This window comes from Nicotiana sylvestris, chromosome 10 (assembly GCF_000393655.2).
Source record: "Nicotiana sylvestris chromosome 10, ASM39365v2, whole genome shotgun sequence".
In the NCBI taxonomy this organism is placed as follows: domain Eukaryota; kingdom Viridiplantae; phylum Streptophyta; class Magnoliopsida; order Solanales; family Solanaceae; genus Nicotiana; species Nicotiana sylvestris.
In genome coordinates this window covers 160,943,031-160,957,070 of record NC_091066.1, presented here as the reverse complement: position 1 = coordinate 160,957,070, position 14,040 = coordinate 160,943,031, and the positions used below count along the sequence as shown (strand labels likewise).

Sequence of the window (14,040 nt, the reverse complement as noted above, 5' to 3'; positions counted from 1 at the left end):
CATAAGATACAATATATATACTACAAGACAATATATTATGCTACAATATATACATAATATACAATATATATACTACAAGAAAATATATAAGAGAATATATATACATAAGATACAATATATATACTACAAGACAATATATTATGCTACAATATATACATAATATACAATATATATACTACAAGAAAATATATAAGAGAATATATATACATAAGATACAATATAATATACTACAAGAAAATATATTATGCGAATATATATACATAATATACAATATATATACTACAAGAAAATATATTATGCGAACATATATACATAAGATACAATATATATACTACAAGAAAATATATTATGCGAATATATATACATAAGATACAATACATATACTAAAAGAAAATATATAAGAGAATATATATACATAAGATACAATATAATATACTACAAGAAAATATATTATGCATGACAATTTAGTGTTTTACTATTGTTTTGTTATTTTCTTTTTCGTCAAGCACTTTAATAATTAGATATACATATATAATACATATATATTTTTAATATAGCCATGATACTACAAGAATTTGTCTTAAAAAAAAAAAAAAAAGCCCGCTAGGCCCGCGAGCCCGGCACGTTAAGCACAGGACCATGTGGGCTTAGGCCCGTCACGGGACGGTTCCACCCATTGAGCCCACGAAGACCGGGACCGCCAGGCCCGAGACCGCCAGAGCCCAGGACCACGAAGCCCGGGACCGCGAGGCCCGGCCCGTTAGGCCCACTAAGGCCCGGGCCCGGGACAAAATACAGCATTAGATAGAAACACAGCACAGCCATATAACTGCATTCAATTCTGTCTGTCCACCTTAATCTTCCAAAATCCTTTAGCCAAAGATCATAGTCTTGCAAAAAGACAAGTGGAGATAAACAGGATCCTAATCTGGATAGAAATCTATGCAACTTTATAAACAACTTCTGCTTTAGATGATGCCCGACGAAACTTTGTTATCTCTGCGAGTACCTTGAGTCTTGTTTCAGGAGAATTATGTCCTACCCCGGGCTCGATTAGCATTCTGATGAGCATTGGAGACTTGGCTAAGAGAAGCTGGATAAGTTCCATTTCAGGAACTAAGCCTATTATACCTGTAAGCTTAACAGCTCTCAGGTGATTCAATGTCACATCTGAGAAGCTTTCAACTTCACGAGATTCTAGAGCAGCAAGCTCCTCCATAACATCATCATCCCCAGAATCTGAATCATACAACTATAAAATAACAAATGTTCATCCTTTTGAGCTAAAATTGAGGATTAATGATTATGACATAAGTGTATAAGAGAATAGAGGAGAAAGAAAAAAGTTGAACCTGAATTTCAATGTCCTGTAAATATGGGGAGCTTCTTATCAAGCAAAGAACACATGAAGCCTCATCTACGGCATCTAGACATATGTCAGATAGGTAAAGACGTTTAAGACAGTTAAGAGGAGAGAGGAGCTGTTTTGGTACTTTGCCTGCTAAGAACTAAAAACACAACGCCAAAAATCAAAATGTCTCAAGCCCAAAAAATAGCGCCATGAAAATAAACTACAATGAGTCATGACACAACAATTACCTGGACACTATAACAATTCAAGTGGAGATGCTCGAGAGCAGGAAAAGACTCAAGAAACTTGGCAATATCACAGCTTCCTCCCTCATCTATATCTACAAGTGAAAGTTTTGCAAGAAGAGGGACATCCATTAAGGAAATTAATTTTAAACTGCCTGTGAAGTCAAAGGATATCAACTTGGGAGCTTTAATTTGAATGTGATCGGAGATACTTGATTGCAGCACAAGCTGCTCGAGCAACGGGCTGTAAGAGATTAAACTTACAAGAAATTTGGAAGAAATTGTGACTTCACAAAGTTCGAGGGCAACTAACTTATCAAATCCTTTGAAAGCAGGTGGAGGATTTATTAAACATTTATGGAGACTCAGATGTCTTATTTGAAAACATGTGAAAAATGAAGAAGGCAATTTGTATAGGTTATCCTTCGGAAATTGAAGAACAAGATGCTGAATGCCATTCCTAGAGAGAAAACATATCAAGTTATCAATTTTAGGACAGTTTCTCAGATCACCAATGGAGAGGGTAAACTTAGTAAGTGGTCCTACATGGAGGGTCAAAAGGTGGTACATGATGTCTGTAAATCTAATTGTAGGGGATATTAAGTTATTCGTCGTTTTCCAAAATGCTTGATCAAGTGTCAACTTTTGAAGTCTGCACCAAGTATACCTCCATTTCTTCGATAAGATGCTTGTCCTAACAGCATCTCGTAAAGGCAAATGTATTACAATGGCATCTATTACATTCTCTGGAAGATAGCTAAGTATATCGGGAGGTACAATTCGACAACTATGATTCTTGCCCTTCTTATGCATCATATAACACTAATTGCCAGTAAGAACCTGCAGAAACTAAACAATAATACGAAGGTAAGAAATTGCATAACTATCTGGACAGAGTAAAAATACATGACATAACAGCTATTCACATTGTTAACCAACATGCTAAAACAGTAAGATGAAAAGAATGGCTGCATTCAAATTGAAACCACTTATCTCTCTCCTATAACATCTTTGAATCTACAGCAAGAATCCCTTTTATCGACTGACATCTACAGCTACAAGATAATGAGAAAAACTATTATCCAACATTCGGCAACATTCACTCACAAAATCAGCTTAGTTGTTATTTCACAGCTTTGGCTAGATTGGACATCAAACTAATACCTCCATTACTAAAATTTGCATAGCCTAGTTGAGCTTAGTAGTTTTATACTCACAATTTGCATCAGCTAAGCTTGCTTGGCAAGTAAATCCTGCCCCACCTTATACTACTAAGTTATCACAACATGATTGTAGAAGGCAAAGTTTCTTAAGTTATCATACTCACTAACGATTTGATTTAAATAGTAACTGATGGCAGAACACCAATTGTAGAACAAGCTTCCTCTAACCAAAGAGTCCCTTTTTAACTAGCAAAATTGATTTTTCTTGTGGTCACTCGACACCACCAGTAGCAGATGTAGCTTATTAGCTCCAAGTTCAACCGAACCCGGTAATTTTTACATGAAAAATGAATACATATGTGAAAACCCCTAAAATGGTATATTCTGAATCCATAATTTCAAAAGTACGATAAGTTCAGTGCTAAGAACTTTAAGGGCTGAACCTACCAAGTTCCATCTTTTATAGGATGCATGTAAGTTGCCGATTGAACCCTTATCATAATCAGGGGCGTATCTAGTATAGAAGCTATGATTCATGTCTCAGACCTTGTATATTTACCTAAAAGTTCATTAAATATGTACAAATATTATATTTTGAACCCATTAAATTAGGTGCGATGGAGTAGAATTTCAAATCTAAACCCACAAAGTTCAAATCCTTGATCCGCCTCTGCTCATAATAAGAAAATACATTAACCTATTGCAAAAGTGATATGATGGAGATTAATGAAAATTATACTAAGTAGCAAATACTTTGATTTAGTTTACATGTTCAGCACAAGTAATACGGGACTGAAAAAGATCACAAACTGAGTTATTTGCTTCCATTTATACATAGGAAACATTTCAAATAATTTACATCAAGGACCAATTTCAAACCAATCCAAAATGTTTACGTCAACTCAATTAAGAGAAAAATCAATCTAGCTGTCATTTCTTCTTCTTCTTTATTTTTTTAAAATAATAAAGATTCTTTTTTTCCCAGTCCCCTCATTGTACTAAAGCCAAAAGTGTCGCCACCCAAAATCCCACTAAGTCGTGATGACACCTAACTCAACCCGCTAGGTAAGCTAAACATATATAAATTACAACTAAACTGAGAATCAACAATGTATATAATAGAAACTAACAACCGAATTCAATACAGAAACATCAATTGCTTCTAAAACTTAAGAAAATATTCCAAAAGAAAGCTACTTTTCTTGACTTACTGAAATGATGCTCATACCCAAGAAAACCAACAATACCAACATCAATCAAAATAGAAAGATATGATTTTTAGAAAACAAAAGACGAGGTAGCAGATTTTCAGCTTACCAAGACTTGAGATTATGAATTTGGAAAATCCAAAAAGGAGTATCAAATAGCCTTATGCGTACTTTGGGTCCTTTTTGTACTTTTTTGGGTTCATTCGGAAAGAGGTTTCTTCAAATGAAGGGGAAAGAGAAACCCTAAAATTATGGAGTAATTAGGGCTGTCCATTTGGGGGGAAATGCCAAATTTAATTAACCCAAATTAATGTTGTGTTATAGTGCCGGGTCTATTTACTTGTTATTGCTATTGTTTACATCTATTTTCTGGCTTTTATGTTGATGTTATTATTGCTTTGGTTTGTGTTGATAATACTGATATATTTGCTTTCTCAGGGGTAAGATTTGCGTATGCACTAACTTTCTCAGGCCCCACTTAAACTAAAAATAACCGACGGATGTGTAATAAATATATAATTTATGTATAACTATGTATACTTTATATATACCGACTAGAAAAAGTTAACAGTGAATCTAGCCAGCTATTTGTGTAACAATCACATTTGTTCTTAAATTTTATGAAATTAGTCATTCACACACCCATTTTTCATATGAATTTTTTCATTCATATACAATATTTGAAACCTTATTATGAAAAATGTTCAGATTTTTGTATTTACCCGACCTAAACATGTTTTAGCTACAAAATATATACATATACCTTAAAAGGCTCCCATACATTATTAGTGCATTCAGTCAAGGGATTTAATTATACATTTTTTCCTTTTATCTCTCATCTTTCCCCTTTTCTCTCCGGATCTTCCACCCTTGCAGCAGTCTAAGCCAACTACTGTATCCCTTGATTTTAGTTTTCAATTTTGGTAAAATAAAAATATCCCTCACAAACTTCGTAATTTTCCCTCCATCCAATTCATCTATCTTTGCACACAAAGCACTCAGTTGACCATCATTAAATGAAATTCGAAAATCTAAGTGATTTTATTAGATATTCTCTACTGGCAAGCCAAATTTGAGAAAAAAGATATGGTTCCACCATTGTCAAGTTGAAGCTTCATCTGATTTCAATTAAACTCAAATGTTTGTGTTGAAAATCAATTAAATGTTGCTCAATCTTGTTGGAAATAGCTTGGAGTCGTCAACTTTGACGTAAAATTCGAAGCCAAGATTTTGAAGAATACAGCTATGTATGTGTTCGCAACAAATTTTTGTATTATAAAAAATAAACTGCAACAAAAATAATATGAAGAAAAAGAGATTTTATTGATGAATATTTGTGAGTACAATTCTTTATATCCCTTGATTCTCCTCTATGAAATTCTCCGTAATTTGAGGGCTTGAGAAGCGTATTTCTCGAATGTAGGACGATGTAGACCTCCTACTAATGTATTTAATCGCCAAGAACGTCAAGCAGTACTTTGTTGTTTCGGGTTGATCTCCCGGAAGAACTCCGTGGACCACTCCTTTGTAGAAGAACTACGCACTTGATGATTGATCTTTCTGTTTGTGGATGCTTCTCTTCTCCAACTCTGAATCTCCCCAGAGAGTTATGTAACCCCTCTATTTATAGTTATTGAGGATGAGACAGTACAGTTACATATGAACTCTCTTGCTTGATTCTGATTGGCTCATGTTAGTCATCAAACTTATCACATAAGCTATGTGATAAGCTTGCTTGTGATTGGCCAAGACATGTCATTTTAGACACTTGGCAACTCTTGATTGGTCACTGTTTTAGACTGGGATTGCCACATCATTTCACACGTGGCATAATCTTATTGACTTTGAGTTTGACTGGATATGCCATGTCACTTGACACATGGCATGAGTCTGGGCCTTAAGATGAAATGGACCTTAGGTATAAAAATAATAAAATGGACTAATTTAATTTGTAAAGTCCACATTAATTATTTAACGCAATTGAATTTAATCAAAATTTTGTATGGATTAGATTCGATAATTTTATACTCTACTTCAAAGCTCGTTGAAGTGTAAGCTTAATCAACGACCAAAAAAAAACGAGATTTGAAGTACTGATAGAGCCATTGACTCCATTTCTCACTGGAATCAAATTGCACATGTCGTAAAAATACTTGGCCTTTAGGTTGCGGACCAATGTAATTCTTTAATTGTAATTGATCCTTTGTGCAAGTTTGTACAATCGACATGGTATTGCCAGCAATCTAGTTACGAGCCCATTTCATTTAATCCACTAACTTTCTTTGCTCCAGCATACAATCCTCGGTATTGGACAATGAGACCATTCCTTACAATTGAATAGAAATTTCATAGGAACTTAACCAGGCTAACTCCGTCTGGGTCTCTGAATGGTTAACCTAATCATCCCCCTATAAAAGCAGCTCAAGTTATGATAAATTATGCAAGACTTTTCAACGTCTCAAGAGGGTACGAAACATGAGTCATGCCTTTAACAATTGACGTCAACTCTCCTTTGATGAAAGCATAATTATATCAGCAGTAGCAAAGAATTAGTATTGCCTTGGATTTACTTCTACCTGATATCAAATTCTATTGGGGTGCTGGCTTCTCTTACACGGTCGATAGCTCTTTGCTGCAGCGGCGTTGACATACTCAACTCCCAGGCCTTGTCCAGTTTCTGCTACACATAGATGAATCTGACGAGCCATGAGTGAAGACATGACGAACCGCGAATTAGGTGACTTTGAAGATTATGGAAGCATTCCAAAAAATACCAGCGCTGATGCTTCATGATATTGTGGATTCTATGTTCCATTGAATTCTTTGCAAGCTCAATAAAAATCTACCGATGTAGGGAAATCGACATGCCATTGACACCGAAACTTGCTGTTGAATCGGGAGCTTCGTGCAATTGGCACCGATCCTTGTAGCATCAAGAAGCTTCGTGCAATTGGCACCGATCCCTGTAGAATCAAGAAGCTTCGTGAAATTAGCACCGTGAGCTCCGTTCTCTATCACCTTTTTTTTTTGCAGCCTTGGCAAGAGAGCTTTATGGAGAACATCAACTTCTTGCTGTTTGACGAGCAAACACATGGACCATCTTCTTCTTATACTTGATGAGCGAGCATGTGGCACATCTCATCCTTGTGGATTGGCGCGGAGGAGGCATATGAAGTGTCCTTTCAACCTTGGATACAAAATCTCTACTCTTGGAGGCTTGGAGAGACAATATTTCATTATTGGCGAGCCAACACGTACCACATTGCATCATTTCAGGTTGACGAGGAAGACAACATGAGTATAGCCTTTCCAACTTCGGGGATCAAACAATTAGCGCCTCTTCAAAAATGTTTATTTCTCGATGCAGGGGCAATACAATCACAAGCCGCTTCTTCCTAAAGAATCATAACTCGAGGAGATGGAACACATAAAAAATTCAGCACCAAATACCTTGAGGATTAGCCGCAATACTTTTTTGAAGCTGATAAATGGGTTCAGCGTTTTAACTTTACAGTATTGTACAATCTCGCCAAAAGATTGATATCTCGAGCTAGGAGTGTCCGAATCGCGATCCGTTTGCGTCATTGGAAAGAAAGCTCTGACACCTGTCAACCTGAAAATTTCATAGTAGGATTCCCGTCATAATGGTTGCAATAATATTCTGAAGTTGCTCCTGATGTCTCCCGTACTTGCAATCCAGCTTTGCGCACTCCTATCGAAAAATTTATATCTCGAGCTGGGAGATTCCAAATTGCGATCTGTTTGCGTTGTTAGAAAGTAAACTCATCGAGCTGCAACACATATGAATTTCACGGCAGAACTCCTTTGGATCTGGAAACAGAAAATTCTCAAATTCCACCTAGCTGCAGTAACTTTCAGATTCGTTCCAGTGAAAGATATAGTATCTTGAGCCAGGAGATTCCAAATTGCGATTCGTTTGCACCGTTAGGAAGTAACTCATAGAGTTGTATATCATATGAATTTCATGTCAGAACTCTTTTTGGACTGGAAACAGAAAATTCTCAAAGTACGACCAACCTGCAGTAAACTTTCAGATTTGTGCGGTTCCAACAACAAAAATCGTATCTTGAGCTAGGAGCCTCCGAATCGCAAACGGATTGTGTTGTTGGATATTAGACATCTAAATCTACAACATACAAAATGTTTGGGGCAGAACATCTTCCGGATGGACTACGGTAGTTTTTCAAAGTTAATCCCGTCATTCGTTGAGCTCGCTTTCCATCTCTATGCTCTCTGAGTTGTCCTATGAATGTTGTTGTTTTCTTGAAATTGACTCAACAGTCTTGCGTATAGTAACTTTAGCTATTATTCTTAGCAAATCTTATATATTTATTTATTTCTTTTGCAGACTTGCAAAGAAGTTCAACGAGTCCACATATCAGTCTGAGATGTTATACAAGATGCGGAGTCACCCCTTCACCAACTGTTGCACTTGATTTGTCGACGCCCTTGAAGTTCATCAATGGCGTCTCCCGTGGTGATTGAAGGTTTTTTTCAAGAGAGACGACTTCTCATATATGGGACCCTCAACCAACACTTGCACAAAAGAAGCAAACTATCATGCTCAAGGCCTAACAATAAGATATGTGGTCAAGATATCATCACAACTACTGAATGCGATACACGCACATTGAGTGTCATGACCCAAAATCTCTCCGAATGGATCGTGATGGCACCTAGTCTCTAAATTAGGTAAGCCTAGCTTTAACATAAATAACATTGATATTTACTAACTTCAAATTAGGTAATCTCTAAACAATTACAATTCCCAAAATCAGTAGCACAAGTCATAAGCCTTTCTAAGAGTAGTTATACAAAATAATTACGTCACTGTTCCAGAAACAAAGGAACAAATGGGAGTAAGTACAAATGAAGGTGACTCTAAAGCTTGCGAATGCAGCAGCAGGTCTGCCTTGAGTCTCCACTGCGACGATCCACACAGCTACTAGTGTATATATATATATATATATATATATAAGGGAAAATCGAAAAAATAAAAACAAGAAACACATTTTCATTCAGATAATAAGCTTTATAAACTGCTGCCATCTCTAGCAACAAAATCAGGCACTCAAAGTTCAAACAAATCTAGAAAACATATACACACACAAGAAAAACAAGACAGAAGAGGAGTATTAAAAAGAAGATAAAGCCTTTTCATAGATTAAAATGCATCCAATAGGAAAAGATTTTTTGACTTCACTAAAAGAGAATGACCACTGAGATATCCAATATCAATGAATGAGATAGTTGCCTGTTTTCCTATCCATAAACAAAAGAAGCCTTAATTTCTAAGAAGTAGAATAGCCTTAATTTCTAAGAAGTAGAATTTTAAGTGCTTGCATCACATTATTTATTTATTTTTAAAAAAAATTATATGGTGTAGCTAACTTATACACTATATTTATCATTTGTAGCTATACTTTAGAAAAAATTCATTCGTACCTATATTTGAATTTTATAGCAAATTCAAATCTTGACACCGGGTGCAATAAGTATCTACCATTCCATTCTTATTTCATCAACTAGGCAAAGACATTTGATACCTTTAAGATCAAAGGGAAACCTTGTTGATAATTCACCTTTTCCCGCAGCCAAGAACTAGGAAGAAAATACTGAATGACTCAAAGCACAAAAGATATTCTATCTATGAAAAGTGTCATGTCCTTAGTCGTTAACTAAGTACACGTGTGACACTTGACAACTCGCTCACGATCTTGCACAACTTGCTAACATTCTTGCTATGCCAAGTCAACTTACTATATTCAAGATCGCTAAGGGATTATTAGAAAAAATACAAGAGAATTGATAAAAAAGAACTTTGTATTAGAAAGAACTTGAAATGTTTGCTTGGTGAGTTACAAATGAATAATCCCTTTATATACTAGTCTTGGGGCTAGTGAGTAAATAATAATTATTACACAAAACCCTTATTATTTACAATTAAGGCATTTCTCTAGAATTTTCTAGATAACTAGAATCTTTTAAGGATTTTCCTAACAATTCTATAGGATTCTAAGGTCTTCCATGAGAAATCTCCATATTTCTTTACAACCTTCCCACATGTGCTAGTCTATTTTATATGTAAGCTTTCCATATGACAAAAATATATGCCGTGGCATGATAAGGTGGCAGGCCATGACAAAAGGCTCAATAAAGTGTTAAAGCACATTTACCTTAGACTATGGGCATTCAAGTGGAGATGCTTAAGAGCAGGAAAAGACTCAATATACTTATTCCTGTCCCCATATAATGTTTCATAGGCTAAAGTGTAAGGATTACAAGGTAAGGGACACTTTTTAAACATATAAATCCTGTATTGAACAATGTTCAAGATACAGATGCCGCAACTGCAAACATGTGAAAATTGAACAGCAAGTGCCATCTTCTACCTTGTATCAGTCCTCCATGGCTTTACTACCCTTACAGAGATATAATACTTGAGAGCATGCTTTAAGTTTTCCATGCAGGGGATATGACCAAGTAGAAAACTAACACAGCAACCCACAACCTAACTTTGAAGTTCGAAATAAACATTAACCACATAGGGTATCAACTCATGAAGTAAGTCCAAGAACCATTAGCATTGTCATGACAAAGTACACAACAGACGAGTCAAATCATCCACCAACCACGTATCTACCCAAAAATGATGCATACTCAAGGACATAAGAATCACAAATGGAGAAACCTGTTGAATAGTTTGTATAGCTTCCCTATCTAGATGTTAGCAGATTATTCTTTTGGATTGTAATTCTTCGACAATTTTGCAAACTAGATAGGTAGTGAATGGATATGGAAAACTAGCTCGAGAATCTAAAGGAGCTAGCAGTTGTATATAGTTATACTTGGTTGATTAAAAAATTTCATTTTCAACCAAACAACTACTCAATTTAACTTCCAAAATAACTGAGCCAAAGATCATAGATTGATTAAAGACTGCTGAAGATCAATAAACAGGATCGTAATCTTGATCTTGTACTAGCGTTTGATGAAGACAACTTCTGCTTCAGGTGATGCACCCTGAAATGTTGTTAGCTCATCAACGAGTTTTTTTACTGTTGCAGTTCCTTTAGCTCGACATGACTCAATTAGCATTCTCACCAGCGCGGGAGACTTGACTAACAGAAGCTTGGCAAGCTGCATCTCAATTATTGAGCCACTAGTGAATATTAGCTTAACTTCCTTGAGGTGATTAAATGTCACGTCTGAGGGAAGTTCCACGCGATGATCTGCTACACTGTCGTTACAACAAGCTTCCTAAGAAAAATTAACCAAACTCAACACTCTGAACTTTTTCAAGATTTAAGAAGTATGAAAATAAAAAGCCACAACATAAGAAAAAGAGTGAATAGTACCTGAATTTCCATATATTGTATACATGGGAAGCTTCTTATCAAGCAAAGAGCACATGAAACCTCAGCCGAGTCATACAGATCAACAGTTATGTAAAGCTGTTTGACACAGCTAAGATCAAAGGGAAGCCTTGTTGGCATTTCACCTACTTCTGCAGCAAATAACTAGGAAGAAAATATTAAAAAATTAGGGTGAAACAAAGCCTAAAAATTGAAAATACATTATACTGAAGTCAGGAAGCAACATTTACCATATTCACACAGAGATGCTCAAGAGCAGAAAAAGACTCGAAAAACTTCACAATATCCCATTTTTCTGCCCCGAAATAACCTGTTTCATTATCTGTAAGTAAAAGTTTTTCCAGAAGAGGGGCACTCTTTATAAGGATAGATCTTATACTGCCTGCAAAGTAAAATGATCTCAGCCTGGGAGCATTGATTTCAATGACTTTGCTATAATAATCTGCGATATGCAGCACCAAATGCTCGAGCAACAAGCAATGAGAGATTAAACTTCCAAGCAACTCGGAAGATATTGTAACTTCACATAGCTCCAGCCTAATTAACCTATCAAATCCTTTGAAGGCCGGTGGAGGAATTACTAAACATTTCTGGAGAGTCAAATGCCTCAACTGCAAACATTTGAAAAATGAAGAAGGCAATTTGTGTGGATCATCCCTGAATGGAAGTTCAAGAACAAAATGTTGAATGCCATTTTTAGAGAGGAAATATATCAAGTCATCAATCATATGACAGCTTCTCGACTTAGGAACACAGAGAATAAACTTTGTAATCGCTCCTGCATGAAATATCAGAATGTGCGAAATAATCTTGGTAATTTCAGCTGTATGAAAAAACAAATTCTTTTTAGTTGTCCAAACAGCTTCGTCAAGCGTCAACTCTGGTAGTCCGCACCATTTATATCTCCAATTGTTTGATAAGACGCTAGTCCTCACAGCATCTTTAAAAGGCAAACACATCAAAATGGAATCAATTACATACTCCGGAAGGTTGCTAAGTACATCGGGAGGTAAAGTTTGAGAACAATGCTTTTTGTCTTCAGGAGGCATCATATAACAGTAATCGCCAATAAGAACCTGTAGAAAATGAACAAGAATACAAAGATGACTAAAACCTCCAAACTATCTTGACACAACTGCACATGATGTTTTGACATTGACATGCTATAACTGTAAGAAGAACAGAAAGGCTGTGCTCTAATTGAAATCATTCATAAATCTCCTCTTAATATCAAAAAACTACATTCTTTATAGTAAGGATGCCATCGACAACTTCAAAACAAAGGACTATATATATGATTAATTCTAATGAAAAAAATCAAAAGGACAGAACCACATTACTCATTTGCTTCTATTTAGCTTAAGGACATCTATAGCTACACAATAAAGAGAGAGAAAAAGTTCCAATAATTTTTTTTATAATTGTCATGTCCGGACCAGCTTACGCGCACCTTGACTAATTCCACGGTATACCTGCTACCTCCCCAGCTACGTATACCAAGTAACTCTATCCACTAATAGATGGAAAGAAATCACCTAGTGTTCTTTTTAACTCAAGAAACTTAGCTCCCGTTTGGCTATAGATTTTGGCTTCATTTTTCAAAAAAATAAAAAAAATTGTTTGTTTATGAAATATGATCATGTTTTGAGAAAAAAACTTCAAAAAGTTTCAAGTTCCCAAAAACAGGTTTATGGCAGGTTTTGGTGAAAAATTTTCTTCCACTCACAAAACTTCAACTTTTCTTCAAATAAAATGCAAGTCCAAACACAAGTTCAAATTTCAAAAATTATTTTTCAACACAACTTCAAAAACTCTTTTTTCAAGTATTTCACATATTTGGCATCGCCCAAATAAGCTTAGCAGCTTTATTCCCACAAATTGCATAACCCTAACTTTATTATAACCCTAACACAATGGAAATGGAAAAATACACAAGCAATTTGAGTACTAAAATTTGTATAGCTTAAAAAAAGCTTAACAGCTTTATTCCCACACTTTGGATAACCCTAAGCATGATTGGCAATATATAAACACAACGGAAACATAAAAAATTACGTAATATTCAACATAATTAAGCGAATTTCAACAAAATTATAGAACGCCAATTGCAATTACAAAGAGAAATGAAATGATTTAAGAAAAAAAAAAAAGCAATGGGCAGAATCACACATTAATCTTACTTTATAAAATGGAGTTAGGCTTTCTCTGGGCTGTGTTCAATCTTCTGTCGTGATTGCACTAATTTTACTTTCGATTTTTCTTTAAACTCTCAAGGCTCCTCACTCCGTTATTACCTCTCGATAAATTATTCCTTTTTTCGCTTCTATTCGTAATTGAGAAAAAGTCGCGACTTTTACGGGTTGTTTGGATGGTTGTTAATTAATATATAGATGTTTTATTACCTTAAATATAATATTTTGATTTTATTATATTATATCGTTAAATTTGTCGTTATATGATAATAAAAAGTATCACTTTATATACCAACCATTTGGTATGGTCGCGTTGTCACCTAATTTTTTTACGAAAGAATTACAAGAAAATACACATGACTTCACACCATAACAAAAAAATGGCCCATGTTTTTAAGTTTTACCCCACCTAGCCCACATTGTACATAATTCTTTGTTCTCACAACCATTATTTTCACTCTCTCTTCTTCTCACATCTTCTACA

General features: G+C 35.3%; 2 protein-coding genes across 3 annotated transcripts; both read right to left on the bottom strand.

Moving 5' to 3' along the window:
• Positions 1–807: 807 nt before the first annotated feature.
• On the bottom strand, positions 808–4,277 carry LOC104247628 (F-box/FBD/LRR-repeat protein At1g13570-like). Of its 2 annotated transcripts, none has more exons than XM_009803690.2 (4): positions 4,077–4,277; positions 1,600–2,445; positions 1,353–1,508; positions 808–1,252 (listed from the first exon to the last, which is right to left on the bottom strand). In XM_009803690.2, the coding sequence occupies exons 2-4, from the start codon at positions 2,410–2,412 to the stop codon at positions 941–943; spliced, it is 1,281 nt and encodes a 426-aa protein (XP_009801992.1). In that variant the 5' UTR covers positions 2,413–2,445; positions 4,077–4,277; the 3' UTR covers positions 808–940. The 2 variants fall into 2 exon arrangements, with proteins under 2 accessions (XP_009801992.1, XP_009801993.1); XM_009803691.2 differs by having other exon boundaries at positions 1,600–2,436.
• A 6,276-nt stretch (positions 4,278–10,553) lies between these two features.
• Positions 10,554–13,710, bottom strand: LOC104247629 (F-box/FBD/LRR-repeat protein At1g13570-like). The gene is made up of 4 exons (XM_009803692.2): positions 13,545–13,710; positions 11,595–12,440; positions 11,347–11,508; positions 10,554–11,248 (listed from the first exon to the last, which is right to left on the bottom strand). The coding sequence occupies exons 2-4, from the start codon at positions 12,414–12,416 to the stop codon at positions 10,970–10,972; spliced, it is 1,263 nt and encodes a 420-aa protein (XP_009801994.1). The 5' UTR covers positions 12,417–12,440; positions 13,545–13,710; the 3' UTR covers positions 10,554–10,969.
• Positions 13,711–14,040: the final 330 nt, after the last annotated feature.

What these genes read in the sequence shown, in the direction of transcription:
- LOC104247628 (XM_009803690.2), bottom strand. Translation starts at nt 2,412, where the DNA reads ATGATGCATAAGAAGGGCAAGAATCATAGTTGTCGAATTGTACCTCCC. An exon ending in TGAATTGTTATAGTGTCCAG is followed by an intron (nt 1,509 to 1,599) that starts GTAATTGTTGTG and finishes TTGTGTTTTTAG; the next exon opens with TTCTTAGCAGGCAAAGTACC. An exon ending in TACAGGACATTGAAATTCAG is followed by an intron (nt 1,253 to 1,352) that starts GTTCAACTTTTT and finishes GTTATTTTATAG; the next exon opens with TTGTATGATTCAGATTCTGG.
- LOC104247629 (XM_009803692.2), bottom strand. Translation starts at nt 12,416, where the DNA reads ATGATGCCTCCTGAAGACAAAAAGCATTGTTCTCAAACTTTACCTCCC. An exon ending in AGCATCTCTGTGTGAATATG is followed by an intron (nt 11,509 to 11,594) that starts GTAAATGTTGCT and finishes TTTTCTTCCTAG; the next exon opens with TTATTTGCTGCAGAAGTAGG. An exon ending in TACAATATATGGAAATTCAG is followed by an intron (nt 11,249 to 11,346) that starts GTACTATTCACT and finishes AATTTTTCTTAG; the next exon opens with GAAGCTTGTTGTAACGACAG.